Genomic DNA, 18,810 nt, shown 5'->3' on the forward strand with positions numbered 1-18,810 from the left:
AAAATGGCCTCATAATATGTACCTCGGATCAATCTGCAGAAGAATTTACAGGCATAATTTTATTGGCATAGTTAAATTAATGAAACTCCTCAAAAAATTCAATGGATTAATGTCCACATGAAGAATTCTACTGACACAGTTGCAGCAGCAGAGTTATGCCAGAAGTGTATAAAGTCTGTCTCTGTACAGGATTATTGCTTCCTTCTTCATGTAATTCCAATCGCTTGTTTTATACAGTAACTGTGTATGAACAATATCTGAATTTTTGTAATGGTAATGTTAATGTACAATGACATCTATTTATGATACTTACATGTTTCAACTGATAGGAAAGCAAATGACATACATCAGAAAGTGACAGGATGAACTGAAATAAATTTTAAAACTTGAGGAAAAGTAATGATCACCTGTCTCCTCCAAAATCTTCATGACAACTTTGATATGGATAAATCAAAGTTGACTTAATGTTGACTGCTAATATGCATTCTTTATTCATAAGAGATATTTTAGACACTCTGTAGAAGCCTAACAGCTTCACCAAGGGGTTGTAGTAGAGAACCTAATTTATTTCAGCATTGGACACTAACAGGTCTCTTGTGGGATTCCATTTACTGACATTTTTATAGATATGATGGAATAGAAGAACCATGGTTATTAATCATCCAGTAGGGACAATATGATGTCAGAGACTCTTGGTTGCACTCATAGAAACTACTATTGCATTTTATAGCCAGGCTTCTAAAACTTACCTGATTTTGATTTACTGTAACAACACAAATAACAATGGAATTAAAACGCAGGCAGAAAATTCAGGGAAACTATTTAGTTGAAGATTTCCTACAAAGTTTTTCAGTTTAAGATAACTTGTTGCCATTACATTGTTCCTCCCCCAGTATTAGTGTGTACCACTTAGGAAACCTGGAGTTGGGTTTGTGGTTTTGAATTTGTATAATATACTATATAACTATAATCATATAGATGATGGTTGAATTCTAATATGCAAATGATTAATTATTGTCATAGTTTTCCTTTCTTACTGCTATATTTTCATTAAGTACAAAATATAACTACGCTTGTAACAGCTAAGATACTTTGTTTAAATTGTCAGGTTCTAGGCTAACATGTAACTCTTTGAATGGCTGATAACAGAAGAAGAAAGTCAGTTTGATATTTTCCACTGCAAATGAAGAAATACGTACTATGACTGTCCTATAGTACATACGACCATACATAACTTGCAAAAAGTTGGGGGCCCAGTTTCTTATCTAGTCAAGTGCAGAAAAGCACTATTACATGGGGAAAAAAAGTATGCCACACTAGGAGCTACAGAGTGGTCAAATACATTGTTAGGATAGTGCTGGAATTTTTAATAAGAATATCCTGTTGTATTCATTTATTTGTGGCTATTTAAAACGCTAACACAATTCTAACCACACACTATACAGGAGGCACATATCCTGTTCTTCATGCCAGTTATCCTGGCATCTTAAATGCATTTTACTGATATTTAAAGAATTAGAAAGAATTGGTTGTTTTTTCAGGTTGCCTGTTTCAAATGTGTTTTTTAAAACTACAGGCTGTAAAATCAGTCTTACAGAATATAGATTAAGTTAGGTATTTATTGTCAAGTTCTTACAATATGATGTTTGTTTCTGTCTTGGAGTTACAGGAAAAAAAATCCAGGGGGTGATTTCTGTTTGTGTTTATCTGTACAGAGTGACCGTTACAGTTAAGCTGCCCGAGTACTACCTGAACATTAAGAGTTCGTGCTTCATTCATTGTTCCTACATTAGGTTTAGATCGACTTCTGTGCAGTTACTGTTTGGTGGCTAGGTAAGATGACCAAGCTGGGTCAGCATTCTGCAGGGGACAGGATCTAGTTCATGGCATCATTGTTAGTGGTCCTCGCTCGGTTATAAAGTTCAGGAAAACTCCAAAACTTTCATTCTCCTGAAATCTTACTGTGTGGGAATGGAAATAGAGTTTCAGTCTCTGTAGCTGCAACAAGTGGTCCCTTGTAAGGGGTCCTTCGTAGTGATGGTACTGTTTAGCGAGCCACGCTCCTCCTGGTACAGTTGTACTCCCATTGATACTATCAACTAAGAAAAGAATGTAAACATTAATGCTAATTGTTTTTAAGTGAATCATTGACGATTTCATCTGCTACAGAGTGTCCCTGATAGTTTTTGCAGCAAACAATGCAGGCTAGAAAAGGCAATTATACTCGCCTGCAGTGTGTAACTCCTTTGCAGTATTTGTCATGTGTCTACATTGTCATAGCTCCTGACTTTGTATACGTTACATCTGTGCTTGAGAATGTTTTGTGTGGAGCAGCACAATTACTGTCCTGTAAAGCTTTTCACGTATACGTGCTTTTATTCCATCCAACAGACCGAGCCTGAAATTATAGAAGAAACTAATGTCGACCGTGTCAACGAGCCTCGGGGCTATGCCAGGTCCCGTCAGGCCAAGGGCCACTCGGAGACCTCGACTTTAAGTTCTCAGCCCTCCATCGATGAGGTTCGGCAGCAGATGCACATGCTCCTGGAAGAGGCTTTCAGTCTGGCCTCTGCAGGCCATGGAGGACAGAGCAGGCAGGAGGCTTACAGCTCCACACCGCACTTGCCCTACTCCGAGGTTGTGACCAGTGCGCCTGGTACCATGACCCGGCCTAGAGCAGGGGTACAGTGGGTACCCACATACAGACCAGAAGTGTATCAGTACAGTTTACCAAGACCAGTAAGTGAAACTTCTCTTTAGTATACTGTAATACGCTGCTCTGAGACACATTTTTAAAAGAAGTAGCCCTGTTTCCATGCTTGAAATCAGATGTAAAGCCACGCTTATGTTAAATAAGTATGGGTAGAGGGGTGTGTATGTGTATTTTTACCCATACCTGTCTCTTGCAGGAAGACCCTATCTATTTTAGTAGCAAGGTTGTCCTGTCTAAGCTGTGCTTGAAAGAACAGCCTGCACTAAGCTCCAGGCTGTTCAGCAGATCAAAAACTTGCCTGCATGTCTCCTCCTCTTACATGAATGTATATTAGGAAGCAGTCTGGTTTTGTAGAAAAACTGTGTAGACACACAAGACCCAATGCTTCTGCACGAGGTCCGTCACTGAAGAGCAAGAGAATGAACCAAGTGCACTAATCGGAGCGACCTGAAATGCGGGCTGTTACTGTCAATCTTGCAGTTATAGCTATTGGGACTCTAAAGTTGGTTTAATTCCACACGTGTCTTGGTTGACTTTACGTAAATCACTCTTTAGCCTTCATTTTCTAGCCTCCAGTTGTGGTTCACATGTCCTCACCTCACAGAAGTAATAAAGGAATTAAGAACTTAAATCCATGGGTGCAAATTGTTAAAGGAATTTTGTAGGTATCAAGACAGCAGTCACAGTAGCATTATGCACACACACGCTTGGCATGGGAAACTACCTCTAAATTCTCACATAGAGTATTGTGAAACTCAAGAACATATTTTCCTTCTTATATGTCAGGTACAAATCTGAACCAGAGATGGTTGCTTTCACATGAGAAATAGCCCATATATAAAAATCAGTGTGAAAAACTGCCCATTTTAAGCCATTTTTTTGGTCGGAAATGAGTATTTTTTTAAAGAATGCATTTCAGACTGAGTCCTTTGCTAATGCAGAAAAATGTCCTCAGTTCGAAATAACTCTGACTTCCTCCCATGACCATAAACCACCCCCCCCAACATTAAAGGATGCTGTTTCTGTACTATTTTGAACATATTTGAAAGCCAATGGCACTGCCTGCAAAGGTTCAGGCTGGTGCTGAAATCTTGCTAGAGGTTACTTCTGGCACTTTGAAATTGGTCTGATGAACTTCATAGAGCATATAATCATGTTTTATGGTTAGAATTCAATTACAACCTTAAAAGACGGCTAATGGGGAATCAAATTACTTTGGCACTTCAGAGAATCTTTCTATAATGAAATAAGGAATATTATATGGCAAAAAGTTGTTGGGTTTTTTTTCTTTCTATGTGGTAGCCATACTTTTTTGGTGGATGCTTCACTGTTTGCTTTCTAAGACTTCAGATACAAATGATTACTCTTCTAAATCATCTCTGTGTTTAGCACCTTTAAGCATTTCCTTATCTTTCTGGTATTTCGAAGATAGTGTTAAAAAATCCCCTGCAGATAGTCGATGGCCACAGATGTGGATAGGCATGAGCTGCTGGAATTTGGATAAAGGCTGTTAATTCATAGCGTGCTGTGTATCAGTTTCACAAATACAAGCTGTACTTTAACCACGCCATGTACTGGCTTGTTCTCAGATGGGGACAGAGGGTTGAAATTGAAAATACCCAGCTGAGATGTGTGTGGGAAGTGACCTGTGGGTAGGAAAAACATGGAAGAACTGCCACTGTCTGCATGTGAGCAGCCATTTGCCTGCCTGGCACATCTCCGCTGAGCAGCCCTGGGGAAGGTGCTGCCACGGGCAGCGCTGGAGGTGAGGTGGCTGGCACATAGGGAAGGTGTCAGCTTGGTGAGCTGCGGCATGAGCAACACCCTCCAGCACCTTTGGGAACGAGAGGTACTTGAGCACTGGCGTGTTGTTACATGGGGCAGGATGCTACCTCTGCAAACCAAGAGTTGTTTATTTTTGCCCTTTCTTAAAAGTCAGTTCCAGTCTGGAGCCTGGTACCTGTGTAGTCTGTCCTGAATCTCATCTGTGATTACTTCTGACAGTGACTGTTAAATTGTCTGTATTATATAAGTCCTTATTTTCCAACAAAACAGAGTTTGGAATCAATGCAGGATGTTTCCCTTTTTCATCTTTGTTTGTTTGGTTTGATTTGTTTGTTTGGTTTCGTTGTTGGTGGTTGGTTGTGTTTTGTGGGTTTGTGAAAAACAAGCAATGAACTTTTTTTAAAGGATAAACTCATTTTAAAGAATAAAATTAGGCAAATTTTCTGTGAAATCAGCTGGGGTTTTGTTTTGTTTCGTTGTTTGGTTTGGTTTTGGTGTTGGTTTTTTTTCTTTTTTCCTGGTTGGATTTACAACAGTGTACAAATTCCAGTGAAGTGACTTTCTTTCTATAATCACAGCAGTTAGCCTAGAACCTAATTGCTCATCCCAATCTGTAACAGGCGCCTGTAGTAAATCTTTGGTTTAATTTAGCCTCTCAACACTTTTTTCCACTGATGTGTTGCATTCAGGAAAGCACCAATGCCCCAGTTCTTGGAGAAATTCTAGCAATGTTATTGGAGATGCTCTCGTATCCATTTTGGTGTCTATGGAAGGTCAGCACAAAGAGGGCTGGCTGGCTGCTGTGCCCCTGGATGGACTGTTCCTTGGCATGGTGTAGCAGATCTCCTAATAGGAATTTTCCCCTTAACAGGATTCCATCTGCCCATGCATAGGCTTATGCATGCTCATGCAGCCATCAGCAGAATATTGCCTCTCACTCAGAATTGTTCATCTCCCATGTATACAGTAAAATGAGTGCTTTGATTTTCTTTTCTCCCCCCAAATTTTCAGTGCAAGTCATAGCACGTTTGTGAACTGTTCTCTGCAATATCTTAAAATGTCTCTGATACCCATTTGCCAAAGCACATCCACTGACACACTAGAGAACCCCCAAATCTACCTCTGCGTCTTTACCCACCCTGTTATACTCAGTCACATTAGCTCATGTGCTGTTCCTTTCAATCGCGACTAGGGGGGAATTAATTTCGTACTTACTTTCATATTCTCAAATGCATGCCAAGAGCAAGATGTGGGATGAAAGGCTTGTGGAGCCAGAGGAAGTGTTTGTTTCGGCCTGCAAGAGCACTGCCAGCTTCGCAGATGCAGAAGAGGCACTGTGGACCATTTCAAGTCCGGCACTGTTAGGAGAAATCTAATTGAGGTTTTCTTTGATGCAAATTCAGTATTTCTTTTTTCTCTACAATTCTTTCATTAAAAATCAGTATTTCCAACCACTGGCTCGGAAATGTACCATTGCCTTATTTTACTCTTTTTTCCCCACCTAAGTATAGAAATACTTTAAATACCATTGTAACATGCTGAAAGTAAATACTAGGAGACTTTTTCTGTGGCATGAAAGGAAAAATTGCATGCCTTCATAGACATGCCTTTGAGTGACTCTGCCCTGCTATCATAGGGGTGCAATGAGAGGCAGGAGAAAGACGCTTTTCAGTATTGCTTTTCCCTTAGAGATACTGACATCAAAAGTCAGTATTTGGTAAGTTACTCTTCCTGTGTGTTAACCCAGTTTTGCAGCATTTTGAGAAGGAAGTTACTGGAACTCTGTCTAAATGTGTAATTTTTAAATATGAGTACTGAGAGTGGTTTTTGATATTTAGTGTGGGACTTATATTGCCAAATTCAAACCTAAATGTAGGTGTTGAGTCTGAGCTAATCATGTAAATGCTGCAGGCTCTTTCTACAGGCAGGAGCTAGTGACTCATGGCATGGAAATGTGTTTCTAGCTGTCTCTGCTCTTCCTGGAGGGAGCTTTACCGGCTAAACCACATACATACCTCTTCTTTAGAGGTCTAAACAACCACCATTAGACTTTGGAGTCCAGTTTTTGTCTTGATGTCTTGATACTGGACAGCCCCCCCATCATTTGTTATTTGCTATTGCTCTGACCTCTAATCTATAGCAGTACAAAGAATCTAGAAGATAAAATGTTGTCCTACATCTTATTTCTTGGGTGCTGTGTGTTTCTTGCACACGATTACTCATCCTTCACATGTATTAGTGATAAAATCCAGAATTACCGTGGGCAAGATGCTTAATGTTGTGACTTAGTGGGTTGGCCCTGTGTTCCTCTGAATCGCTCTACTTTTCCAGAACTGTTTGAAACCGTTGTTATTGCTTTAGAATGTTACAAAGCTTGGTTGTTTTTTGTTTGGGGTTTTTGTTTGTTTGTTTTTTTATTGTGAAGAATTTTCATCTCTTGAAGGCTGAAAGGAAGAGGTTGGAATATGCATTGCTCACAGGCAGCTTTACTTCATTTGTGCTGCTCTGAGGATGCTTTCTGAATCTCTAAACCACTTTTTTTCTGGAGGAAGTGAAAATACATAATAATAACAGATCTGTTTTGCCAGCAAGGTCACAGAGACAGTGTTTAATATGCTTTATTTTAATTAGACTTCATCTGGGCTCTGAACTCATTTGTTCACATTTTCTCCCACATCCTAAAATCACCCAAGCACTGTAAATTCGAAAATAAAATGCACTTACTGTTGATGCCACAAAAAGTTAGCTTCCTGTTGGCTGGCACGTGAAGCAAGCACTTAACTTCTGACTTGCTTTTGGTTTTTAATTTGACTGAGACACACGGGTGTTTCAGGAAATATTTATTTCTCTCCTCTACAGGCTTACAGATTTTCTCAGCTTCCTGAGATGGTGATGGGTTCTCCTCCACCACCTGTCCCTCCCAGAACAGGTCCTGTGGCTGTTGCATCTCTCAGGAGGTATTTATCTGTTGTTTTATTTTGGGTATGAGCTCTAAACCCCACTGTTTGTAACACAAACTGGGGCAAACCCTGAAGGAGCACTTACAAGCCACATAAAAAGGCACATTAACGAAATTCGAAACATGTTGATTTTGTTTCACTTCAATATGAAGAGGAAAGGAAGAACAATGAAATTTGTCTCCTAATAGCTAATCAGTTGCAATAAAATTAGGAAATCCAATCTCCAATTTCTTTTAAAACATGCTTTTCCTCAATCCACATAATGGTGCAGTGTATTGCAGGCATGGGGTAGATAACTCACGCTGTCATTTTCCCTGCTTGTCTCTATTGTAAGGAGATAGCACAACAGGATATGGAGGAATTGTGAGATGTTTCTCAGCACCCTGGATCCAGGGATTTCTGCCTAGCTTTCAGATACCTCATACCTGCGTTTCTGAAGCCAAATCCATGCAAAAGCCTGATTGCCTTAGCTCAGTTCATACATTCTGCCTCTTCCTCACACCAAGGCACTCTATAAAATGCTTTTCAAGGAATTTTCCCAGTTCTGTAGTGGATTCACTCATTTCGTCCCCAGCCCTGTGCTGTTACGTGCTGCCTGATGCCAGCTGCAGCTGGAGGCACTGCAGGCCTGCTGGGCATTGCTGTGGAGCACTGAGGCCAGAGGAGACTTTCCTGACTGGCTGCTAATGACACTGGAACTCCATGCAAACATTCAGGACATGGACACTGTCTGCTGACATACTCTTGTTCACCCATTACATGTTTTAGTTGTGAAGCAACTGGGATGCACCATTTCAAAAGATGTTAGTATTTCCCAAGTGCAGTTAACATGACTTACCATAGTAGTCTCCGACCATACGATACCATGTCATATATACTTGTAGTAATATGGCAGTGTCTGCAGTCTGGTGTGGATAAACTATGGTGAAGCTTTGTCACAGGCATCTGAAGCAGCAAAGGCTCTATGAGATGGCAGTAACATGTTTTGGCAAAGCAGTGACCCAGCTAAAGAAGTTGCTCTCAGACTTCTCCAGAAGTACTGTTCTCCAGTTGTTCTTTAAACTTCTGTCATGCCAGAGCAAAACCAGATAGCTCATTCCTAGCTGGCTTGTCACCATCTGTAGCTGATAGGCCTGTATGTGGCTATGAATCTCACGTGTCAGTCACAATGGCAAAAGTTTCTGTTTTTTTCTTTCTTAACGCACAGGTCTACATCCGATATTGGCAGCAAAGTGAGAATACCTGAGTCCAGTGGGGCAGATCAGGCCCAGCATCACGATCAGGCATCTTTCGCACCGGGTTCAAGAGCTCCGATGTCTGTTGGTCCACTTGATCAGGCAGCTTTTCACTCAGGTGAAAAAATAATGCAGACATACAACTTGCAGCTTTGAGAGCCTTATAATTTGGTTTGCATATAAATGAATGTATGGGATATAGCAAATATAGATGATTAATTGGAGAAAAACTGTATTAGGTGATTTAATATCGTAAGTTTAAGCTAATACACTCTTTTGATGGTATCTGGATGACAGCTGGGGAAATACTTAAAATAGCTTTTCACTGGTGGAATGTTTTCTTGAAGAGCTATAGAGAAGAACTTACAAGATTAAAAAAAAGTGACTCTTGTTGGTTCAAAGTCTTTAGTAGGTTTATTAGACATGGCTCTTTTAATCTGCTAGGAAAAAAAAAATCTTTCTTAGCTTTCTCAGAAGTAATAGAGAATTACCTGCGTTGTATTCAACATCTTCTACTGGGAATAATAATGTGGATATGCAAATCTGTTGTCAATTAATTAAATACAGCAGGTTTGAAGGAGCTGTTCTGCCTTCACTTATTGCCTTACCTTCTGCAAATGGTGCGTGTGAATCTGAAAAGAGCAGATGCTCACCCTTTCCTTTTAAAGCATTTCTAGCTACAAAATATACTAACTACCAAAGCTTGCTCTTCATGTCTCAAGTAATGTACTCTGTGATGAATTTTTTATTGTTTCCAGTGGTGTGGAGATTTTATTGCTATATGTTAAAAGCAGGTATGTTGTGCTACCACTGCAGAGTGGCTCCATTTCAGAGGAGACGAAGCGACCTTTGTGTACATTGTGGAGTTTGCCAGAATAATCCTGGGGGTAGTTGGAGGAAAAATTCCTATATTTGATAGATGCTATGTGCTGCGAAAGGCTGCAGTATAGGGACAGAAAAGGAGAGTTGTGAGGAAACTGTAACACGTGTGTTTCTAATGTTCTGGTAGGAAAACAAATTTGTATTGCCTCAATACATGAGGAAACATTGCTGCAGGTGCTGATTTGGCATGAAACAGCCTCATGTCACTTTCATGCAGCCCATCAGCATCAGCTCTATGATAATGACGTTGCAATAAGAATTTGGGATAAGGTGTTACATCAGCTAATTGAATGTTCATTTTCAATAGTAGCTTATTTTGCTGTGGTGTAGAAGCTGTGTGACATCTACAGGAGCAGCACTTTCTTCTCTGTACATGTCTGAAGAATACGTATTTCTAGCCTTGCTAACTCATTTAAATTAGCAACCCTTGTGCTGTTTATGGCCTGGGAAGAACCAGGATTGCCCACACCTTTTCTCTTAGGCCATCTCCTTCCAAGCCAGGGGGCCGAAGGAAATCGGTCTAGAGGTCCTGTGAGATACCCCATGGCTACGTGTCATGCAGGCATACATCACGGATCCCATCCCTCCATAGCAACCGGATGGTGGCTGCTTCTCGGAGGGCTCAGTGACTCCAGCATTCTTCTGACACAGGGGAAAAGGCACTACAACCCAGTGTCAGAACGAAAGCTAGGACTTAGGCCCTGGCAGTAGAAAACACTGTGTAAACTTAAAGCATAACATACAAGTTTTCAGTCTGTATTTTAGACGAAAACATCCCTCGTGGTTTCTTCCCATTTTTTCTGATTTTTTTTTTTGTTTGTTTATTTTGGGGTTTTTTTGGGGTTTTTTTTCTGTTTTTTTGAGGCAGTGTTAAAACAGATGATATGCTTCTGCTCTGGAGGCACTTGTTCTGTGATAAAACTGAACTGGTGTCAACGAGTCTCCTTAAAAATGTTTAAGTCATAGCTGCATAATTTATTGCAGTTGTAGACTGCTCCTAGGAAAGGAATTGAGCAGGTACAGCCTCCGTACTTTTTATTGAAGCATTGAAGTTTTATGAGGGGGTTGTTGAGATTACAACCTTTTAAATGTATCACTCATTTTTATAGATTTTGTGCCTAGAGATATTAAGGCAGTTTAATTCTGAAGACAGACTATGTAAACTGTGAAAAGAAAGGTGCATTACTCTGAAATCCATGGTAACAACAGCTAAAAGTTGAATACAAGGAAGCAAACGTAAGGGGGAAAACCTACCCTTTTTTCTAATGGTTCAAAGTTTTGATGAAGATCAGCTGTTACAAGGATCAAGTCCTAAGGACTAAGTCCTCATTTCTTTATCTGAAGGCTCTGCATGATTTAGACAACTGCAAATCTTGCCTTCTCCAGTATTTCCCAGCATGATAGAAGTGTTATAGTCAAATGGTGATTGCCTTAAATCCAGCCGATGGTGGTCACATTCTCACAACCACAAATTAGTTACTTCATAAGCACTATCTTCTAATTTAAAACTGAAAATGGCAGCTATTAATTATATCTACTCTCTTTCTTAATAGGAAATACCGTCCCAGCAGTGTTTGCCATACCAGCAGCAAACCGACCTGGCTTCACAGGCTATTTTATCCCAACACCACCCACCGCATACAGGAACCAAGCCTGGATGCCCTATGCTGGAGAGAATGAATTACCAGGGCAGTGGGCAGACTCAGTAAGCATCCTTGCTTTTCTAACTACATATGTTTTCTGTGATTTGCACAGGAGAGGGTTTAAGCAATGCTAAGTGGTCAGCAAAGAACATGAGAGGGATAATTCTTCCTTGAATGGGAATAATCCCTAGTAATGAAAAGCTGTAAGAAAGGACATAGATACTTTAGCTGTCCGTCCCATGAACTGAAAGCAAGGTCTTTAGAGAGTTATATCATTCACTAGGTTAGGGACTGGCACCCATTTAAAGCTGGTGAGTTAGGTACCATTTTTCTTTCCCAAGACAGAGGTTAAATAATTGGATAGGCACAAGGCAGGATTATATGATGTTGCCTCTCAAGGTGGCCTTGTGCTGTTTGGAAGCTGGGGAGCATCTTTCCCCTCTGGAGGCTTCTCTCAAGACAGACCAGCTCCTGAATCCTAGCTCAGAGCACTGCTGCAGCCCTTCCTGCTGCACAGTGATTCAAGTCCTCCTGCAGGCTAGAGTGACAGACCATAAAATAAATCATTACTTGCACAATCCTAGTCTGAGAAAGACGTAATTTTTAGCCCAGACTGTACCTACGTTTCAAAGAAATAAAGTTGAAACATCCTAAAATGAATTGCAGTAGTTTATCATGTTTGGAACAATTTCTAAAATGTAGGGCTTTTTTCCACTAGGGAAAAGAAGAAAAGATCAGTTCTGCTGCTTGAGCTCACATCTGGTATTTATGCAGAACCAATTCAGCTAAACAAACTGGGAGATAGATTCTATTTCCTTGTGCATATCGTCAACAGAATATTCTAGTGATGGCAGTTACAGTCTAAGTTGGCTTTGAGCAGCTAAGCAAGAGACAACATGGTCATATAAATGTGCCTGGGGGTGGCTATTTGTTGGCAAATCTTTATTACTGCTCCTAATGCCTGCGGGGAAAAGAATTTGGTTTGGCTGTCAGATGCAAGCCTGAATCTGTAGGCTGAACTGTTGGGAAAAAAGAGGTTCATCTGTAAGCTGAGCGCATCTGCTGCTGTGCCCCTGACACCGGGAGGCTTGTGGTGCTGTGGTACAGATTCCCTCCCCAGAGCTGCCATTTAAAGCAGGCAAAACTGTTTTATTTTCTTTGTTGGTGTTGTTGGTTTGGGGTTGGGTTTTTTTTTGGTTTTTACCTTACCAACATTTTAAATTCAGGAGGTCTCTTGTATCTGAGCAGTCATCCAAACGTTTTCTTTAAGAACCACCAGACAAATCAGGAAAAATATTTTACTTATCTCCTGTTCTTTTCCCTTCAGCATCTCTACTTCTTGGCAGCAGTCCCATGAAAAAAGTCAGATATCTAGATATAAGGAAGATGTTCTTCACAGTGAGGGTGGTGAGGCATTGGAATGGGTTGCCCAAGGAAGTTGTGAATGCTCCGACCCTGGAGGTGTTCAAGGCCAGGCTGGACAGAGCCTTGGGCGACATAGTTTAGTGTGTGGTGTCCCTGCTCATGGCAGGGGGGTTGGAACTAGATGATCTTAAGGTCCTTTCCAACCCTAACTATTCTATGATTCTATGATCACATGTCAAAAGTGGAGGATGAAACTGGAAAGCAAGTGTCCAACCCCCAGTTCCTTCCTCTGGAAAGAGAAGAGAACCCTGTTGTGGGTTTCACTGTTTCCAGGGAAAGAGGTGGGAACAGCAGTTAGTGCCAGTGGATCGTACACAGAGGAATGGTGAGGGAGGCAAGAAGCTGCCTGAAAAATAACTGTGGCAATATAGAATTCCAAGGAAATAAATGTTCCTTTTAACTCCATTTACCTATTACAGAGCTTTAACAACTGAGTGCTCAGATTTTCATCCCTCCTGTGACCTTGCAGGAAGAAAAAGAAAATTTAAACCAAAATACTGCAGTTTCCACATGGAATCTGCACCTCCCAATGACTGCAAATCTGACAAGAGATTGTCTTTATTTGAGAATCATTACTAGAGGAACTAGTAATAGTGTTAGCAACATAATACAGTCAGAAGCCTGAATAAAACTGCAAAAAGTAAAGACCTAAAGGAATATTCCAGGTTTGAGTTTCTGGATGCTTTCTGGTTTCTGAGCCTCTAGAGTATAGCTTGATCATGCTTGCAAGATTTTCTTGACTGTTTGTAAGAACAATGGCTTAATATCCATAAGGTGAAAATTGAAATTCTTTACTTTGCATGCATTTCCACCAGCTAGGCTGTAAACAGGGAACATGGGAAACAGAGATTTGGCAAAAAAGAATTCTCTTATAAGCTCAATTTACTGCTGTGTATTATTTTCGCGGTTAAATGGTAAGTATTGAAGCACTACGTTTTGTGGGAGAGGGCAACCGTATCCAACAAAGCAGTTATTTTCCAAATTGCCAGATGCTGCTTAGTTAAAGTAGTAACTTGGTGGCCTCTAGTGGCCTGTTCACATGTTGTACTACTAAAATGTCTTGAATAATCTATTGTAAACTGAAGAGGCAGCTGCGTTTAATGATCACTTTTGTATCGTGCCTGCTTCCTGTGTTTGTCTCATTACACTATTCCGAATGTGTCTGACATTCTCTTCGTCATTTGAAGGATATCCGAGATCATAAGGAGCATGAGTGAATCTTAGTGGTTAGGCTTTAACGGGTTCTTAGATGCTTGAAGTGGCCAAAATGGGATTTAACCAAAATTCCAAAGCTGTCATTCTGCAGTCCCTGCTGCAGTCCCGTGTTCCCCAGAAGGCCCTGGTGGGTGATGCACCTTACACCTTAGCCTGACTGACACCCAGAAATCAGCTGACATACCGGCCTGACCACCTGTGTTATATGCTTATGCAAGACTAATGGATTTGGGAAGTCAAATACATTAAAGCAAATTTAAAGCAAAAAGAATTGCAAAGTTAATGTTTTAGTCATTAAACATTGCGGAAACTTAGCTCTTCACTTACAAGTTAATTAACAGATTCATTATCTCTAAACTGGAGAGACATAAATTTGACTGATGGACCACTTGGTGGATAAAGAATTGTCTGGATGGCTGCACACAGAGTTGCAGTCAACGGCTCGATGTCCATCTGGAGATGGGTAACGAGTGGTGTCCCTCAGGGGTTGGTGTTGGGACCTGTGTTGTTCAACATCTTTGTGGGTGACATGGACAGTGGGATTGATGCACCCTCAGCAAGTTTGCCGACGACACCAAGCTGTGTGGCTCGGTTGATACGCTGGAGGGAAGGGATGGGATCCAGAGGGACCTGGACACGCTTGTGAGGTGGGCCAATGCCAACCTCATGAAGTTTAACCAAGCCAACTGCAAGGTCCTACACCTGAGTTGGGGCAATCCCAGGCATAGGCTGGGAGAAGAGATTCAGAGCAGTCCTGCAGAGAAGGACTTGAGGGTGTTGGTTGATGAGAAACTGAACATGAGCCAACCGTATCCTGGGCTGCATCAAAAGAAGTGTGACCAAAGGAGGTGATCCTGCCCCTCTCGTGAGACTCTGCTCTCAGGAGACTCCACTTGGAGTGCTGTGTGTAGTTCTGGTGTTCTCAACATAAAAAGGACGTGGAGCTGTTGGAGCAAGCCCAGAGGAGGGCCACGAGGATGATAAGAGGACTGGAGCACCTCCCGTATGAAGACAGGCTGAGAAAGTTGGGGCTGTTCAGCCTGGAGAAGAGAAGCTGCGTGGAGACCTCATAGCAGCCTTCCAGTATCTGAAAGGGGGCCTACAAGGGTGTTGGAGAGGGACTCTTCATCAGGGACTGTGGTGATAGGACAAGGGGTAATGGGTTCAAACTAAAGCAGGAGAAGTTCAGCTCAGACATAAGGAAGAAGTTCTTTACTGTGAGGGTGGTGAGGCATCCCTCCCTACAGCAGGGGGGTTGGAACTAGATGATCTTAAGGTCCTTTCCAACCCTAACTGTTCCATGATTCTAAGTGTCATATACTGAGTATAGTGTAGATAAGTGTAGTTTTCCGAGTGACTCAGTTCATAGAAGAGCATCACCCAACTTTCCTTGCTTCTTGTTGGCAAGTACTAGAGTGATTAGCTGGCAAGCTTTTTCTCAAGGAGAAATTATCTTGTCCTAGTAACAGGTTATAGGTTGCTTTCTGTAACAACATAAAGTCTTCTTCAAAATGAAGGACTGTAGATTCCTGTTTTATAGACTTTTGCAAAACATAAATACTATTTTTATGTGATGCATTAAAAACTTCTGAGGACAGTAAAACTTGTATCATGCTTCATGGATTTGTGAAGGAAATTTAGTATCTCATAGTAACTAAAGAACCTAAGTTATTCTTTTAATTTTAGCCAGTGTAACACTGGGCTGAATTCACTGAAGTTACAACAGAGTAAAATTTTGAATCCCCCATGGAATGTGGCCAGAAATCCTGATACTTCTGAGACTTCAAATCTTCTTTTCCATGTTGAGTTTCCAGGTTGGTGTACCTGAGCTTATGTAGTGAGTTTTTGTTAGGAACAGTAAGTCTAGAGACTTGGCTGACTTGGATGAGGCGGTGGCTGCAAATCAGTGAACTCTACTTTTCTGTTCTAGGCTTTTTGATGTCCTGCAATGTAGTGGTGCTGCCTGTTTCAAACTGAAATGTTTAGGAGGAATAGTAAGCAGAGAACACACTTTCAGAAAAGTCTTCCCCCTTGGACTTTTTGCAGTGATGGTATATCAGGACATGCAGTGTTTTCCCTGCTAGGTGTTTTTGCTGCCACAGTCTGGGAAGTCGAGTGCTCGGTACATTGGCATGTGTGCATAAATGGCACATGTCAAGATAGACAGCTGTAAATGTATGCTTAGGATTATGAAGTTTACATTATCTTCATATGGTCCTATCTGTTCCATCTTATTCTGCCCTGGGGAGGGTTGTGTTACCTGGCAGGTGGCACTATGGATCAATTGTTCTGTATAATTTTGTGCAATTAAATACTCTACAGGTTCCACTTCCTGGATACATTGAGGCTTATCCGAGGCCCCGCTACCAACATAACTCTCCTTCCCGACTGCCTCGGCAGTACAGCCAGCAAGCAAGCATGCATCCCAGCCTGGAGCAAGCTCCTTTGCCATCCACTGCAGCTTCCCAGCAAAGCCTGACGGAAAATGACCCATCTGATGCTCCTCTTACCAACATTTCTACAGCTGCCCTTGTAAAGGCAATAAGAGAAGAAGTTGCTAAACTGGCCAAGAAGCAAACAGATATGTTTGAGTTCCAGGTCTAATATCTTTTGTGCACACTATTTGTATCATGCAACCTGGAGTAGCCAAGAAAGTGACTCTTGTTTTCAGTTACAAATTTGCTGTGATTGTGCCAAAGTGATGGCATTTTTCTCTGTCTGAAATGTCAGTACTATGAGATGACTTAAAGTACAGCAACAGAACTCTGAAGACATGTAATTCTGCTTGCCAGCTAAGGAAATGCTGCCAGGTAACTGTTTAATATGGATAAGGGTGATCATATGCAATTGTTTGTCACTTAGCTCTTGTATTATGACCCATGATCAATAGGGATGCTGCTGAACATATCTGTGCCACAAAGTGTTTCATTTGCAGGCCCAGAGGTAGAGCTGCTGCAAATAACTTCTGCATGTCAAAACTTTGATTCAAGAAGAGGATACAGTAGAACATGGTTAGCTAAAGGCCACGGTATGTGCAGAACGGGTCATGTTAATTGTTTGCTGCAGGACATTGTATAAGGGACGCTGATTTCGGCAATACAGTCATTCAGCCTTTTCATTCTAGAGACTGTATTCAAACCAAAAGAATTTGAGATGAGTAAGTAATACAAATAATTATCCTGTAAATAGCTCTGATTCTCCTCATCCTATTAACAGTACAAAGAGGTGAAAGGAGAGAAGACTGTGAAGAAGATGAATGATAATTTGATAATTGGTGGCTACCTTGTCCCTTGATGCTACTGATGAGTTATGGACGAGATTTTGCTCAGTATGAAAGAATGCAATGCACAAAGAGCCAACAAAGGATACTGGTGCTAGAAGCTTCCAGATAAATGAAAAAGGGTTACTTGCGTTTGCTCTATGTTCAGGCTTTTCACTCTGAATGTATGTGAAGCTGGTAAACCTGAGACCTTTAAGCAAGTCTTTCCAACCTGGAATAATGAATACACCTGCCTGGACAAGAAAACCTCTGTTTAACACAGTGCTTTTTTCTCTTTCTTAAACAATGATATCTACTAAAGTGATGCCAGAAAGTGCTACCTGAAGCTGCAGTTGAGATTTTGATTACACTGGAACAGTGAATGCACACCTAGGAAGTTCTGAATGTAGAGGACCTAATTACTATATTAATGTGTAAATAAGTAAGCAATTACTTGGATTAACAAAAATACTAATGTTCTGTGTAAAAGAGAGCATCTCCAGAAATTATACTGACTTTATATTGTGCAAGATAAGGGTCACTGATTGTTAAACTGCACCGTTGTATGAATCCAACCCCAAAAGAAAATCAAACCAATTGAATGGGGCAGTAGTTGATCTTTTGCAGTTGTACAAACTTGTTGGAGATCACAGTTGTTTTCGGTTCCTTCAGCAGTTAGCTTTGGGTACTGAAGTTGTTGCAATATTTGTTGTGTTAGGCATATATGGTGTCAGCTGGAGTTAAAGGTAATGATGTCCTTCATTTCAGTAAGTTATTTAGTTCTCCTCAATTGCTTATGCTGTTTTGTCTGATCATTTCATTTCCCTGAGTTTCTTTGGTCTTTACTGAGGTGTGAAAGGGAACTTAGTTTAGCTTTTCGGCCATCAGTAAAATGAGAGGAGACTAGAATAGGGGGCAGAAGATGAAGTTGATGAAGCACAAACTTTTAAAGCAGAGCTATTTTTTCCCCCAAATAATTATATTATAAACCCTGACTGAGATTGTGATACACAGTTATCCTAGAATATACAGATATCTTCTGCTCAATACCTTAAATATTGCAGAAGCTTTTGGAATGCTAGCTAATCTTTCAACAAATGTGAAATTTCATTTTTATTATTTAAAATCAGATATAAATAAAATGTATTTTTGTAATTTCTGTGTATATATGTGCTGTATATTTATATAAGTGACTAGTCTGTAATAGTCAGAAAATTTCCATAAACCAAGTAAAAAAAAAAAGGAAACCCTATTAATGTTAATGATCAGTATAAACATGCTATGTCAGGAGTACACAAATAGACATTTGGATGACTTGGGTACAAAACAACCAAAGAAACTCAATCTTCCATATAAATACAGTCTAGCAGAGACAGACTGCTGTCTCAGTTACCTGTCAGCTAAATAATACTGATCTTATCAGTGTAATACCATATATCCAAATTGTGTTGAATTAATAGCTGCCTGAGAGTATCACACTTTAAAATAACAAGTTAAAAATACTGTGCTAAACTCAGTGTGCCATAATAAGACTAACTCTGGTTGGCTGCAGTGGCAACTCCACTCACTGAGAGCAAGGCTGAGTTTCTCTGGTAGGATTCGTCCATACGTATGAGTTTCACTAGAATCCCTTGAACAATATTCTGCTTATCTCGCAGTCATTAAAATCACTGTAACATAAGTGCGGTCAGCA

At 40.7% G+C, this 18,810-nt stretch overlaps 1 protein-coding gene across 1 annotated transcript in view; it reads left to right on the top strand.

Annotated features, from left to right (window-relative positions):
- The window catches only part of KIAA1549L (KIAA1549-like ortholog), a 62,830-nt gene extending 46,368 nt beyond the window's left edge, over positions 1–16,462 (top strand). The window contains exons 15-19 of the mRNA XM_010022628.1: positions 2,392–2,739; positions 7,358–7,455; positions 8,666–8,811; positions 11,129–11,280; positions 16,181–16,462. Of these exons, the coding sequence (XP_010020930.1) occupies positions 2,392–2,739; positions 7,358–7,455; positions 8,666–8,811; positions 11,129–11,280; positions 16,181–16,462 (1,026 nt within the window). The remainder of the gene's footprint in view (positions 1–2,391; positions 2,740–7,357; positions 7,456–8,665; positions 8,812–11,128; positions 11,281–16,180) is intronic.
- The last annotated feature ends 2,348 nt before the right edge of the window (positions 16,463–18,810 follow it).

This window comes from Nestor notabilis, unplaced genomic scaffold (genome assembly GCF_000696875.1).
Source record: "Nestor notabilis isolate BGI_N333 unplaced genomic scaffold, ASM69687v1 scaffold4699, whole genome shotgun sequence".
Taxonomy (NCBI): Eukaryota; Metazoa; Chordata; class Aves; order Psittaciformes; family Psittacidae; genus Nestor; species Nestor notabilis.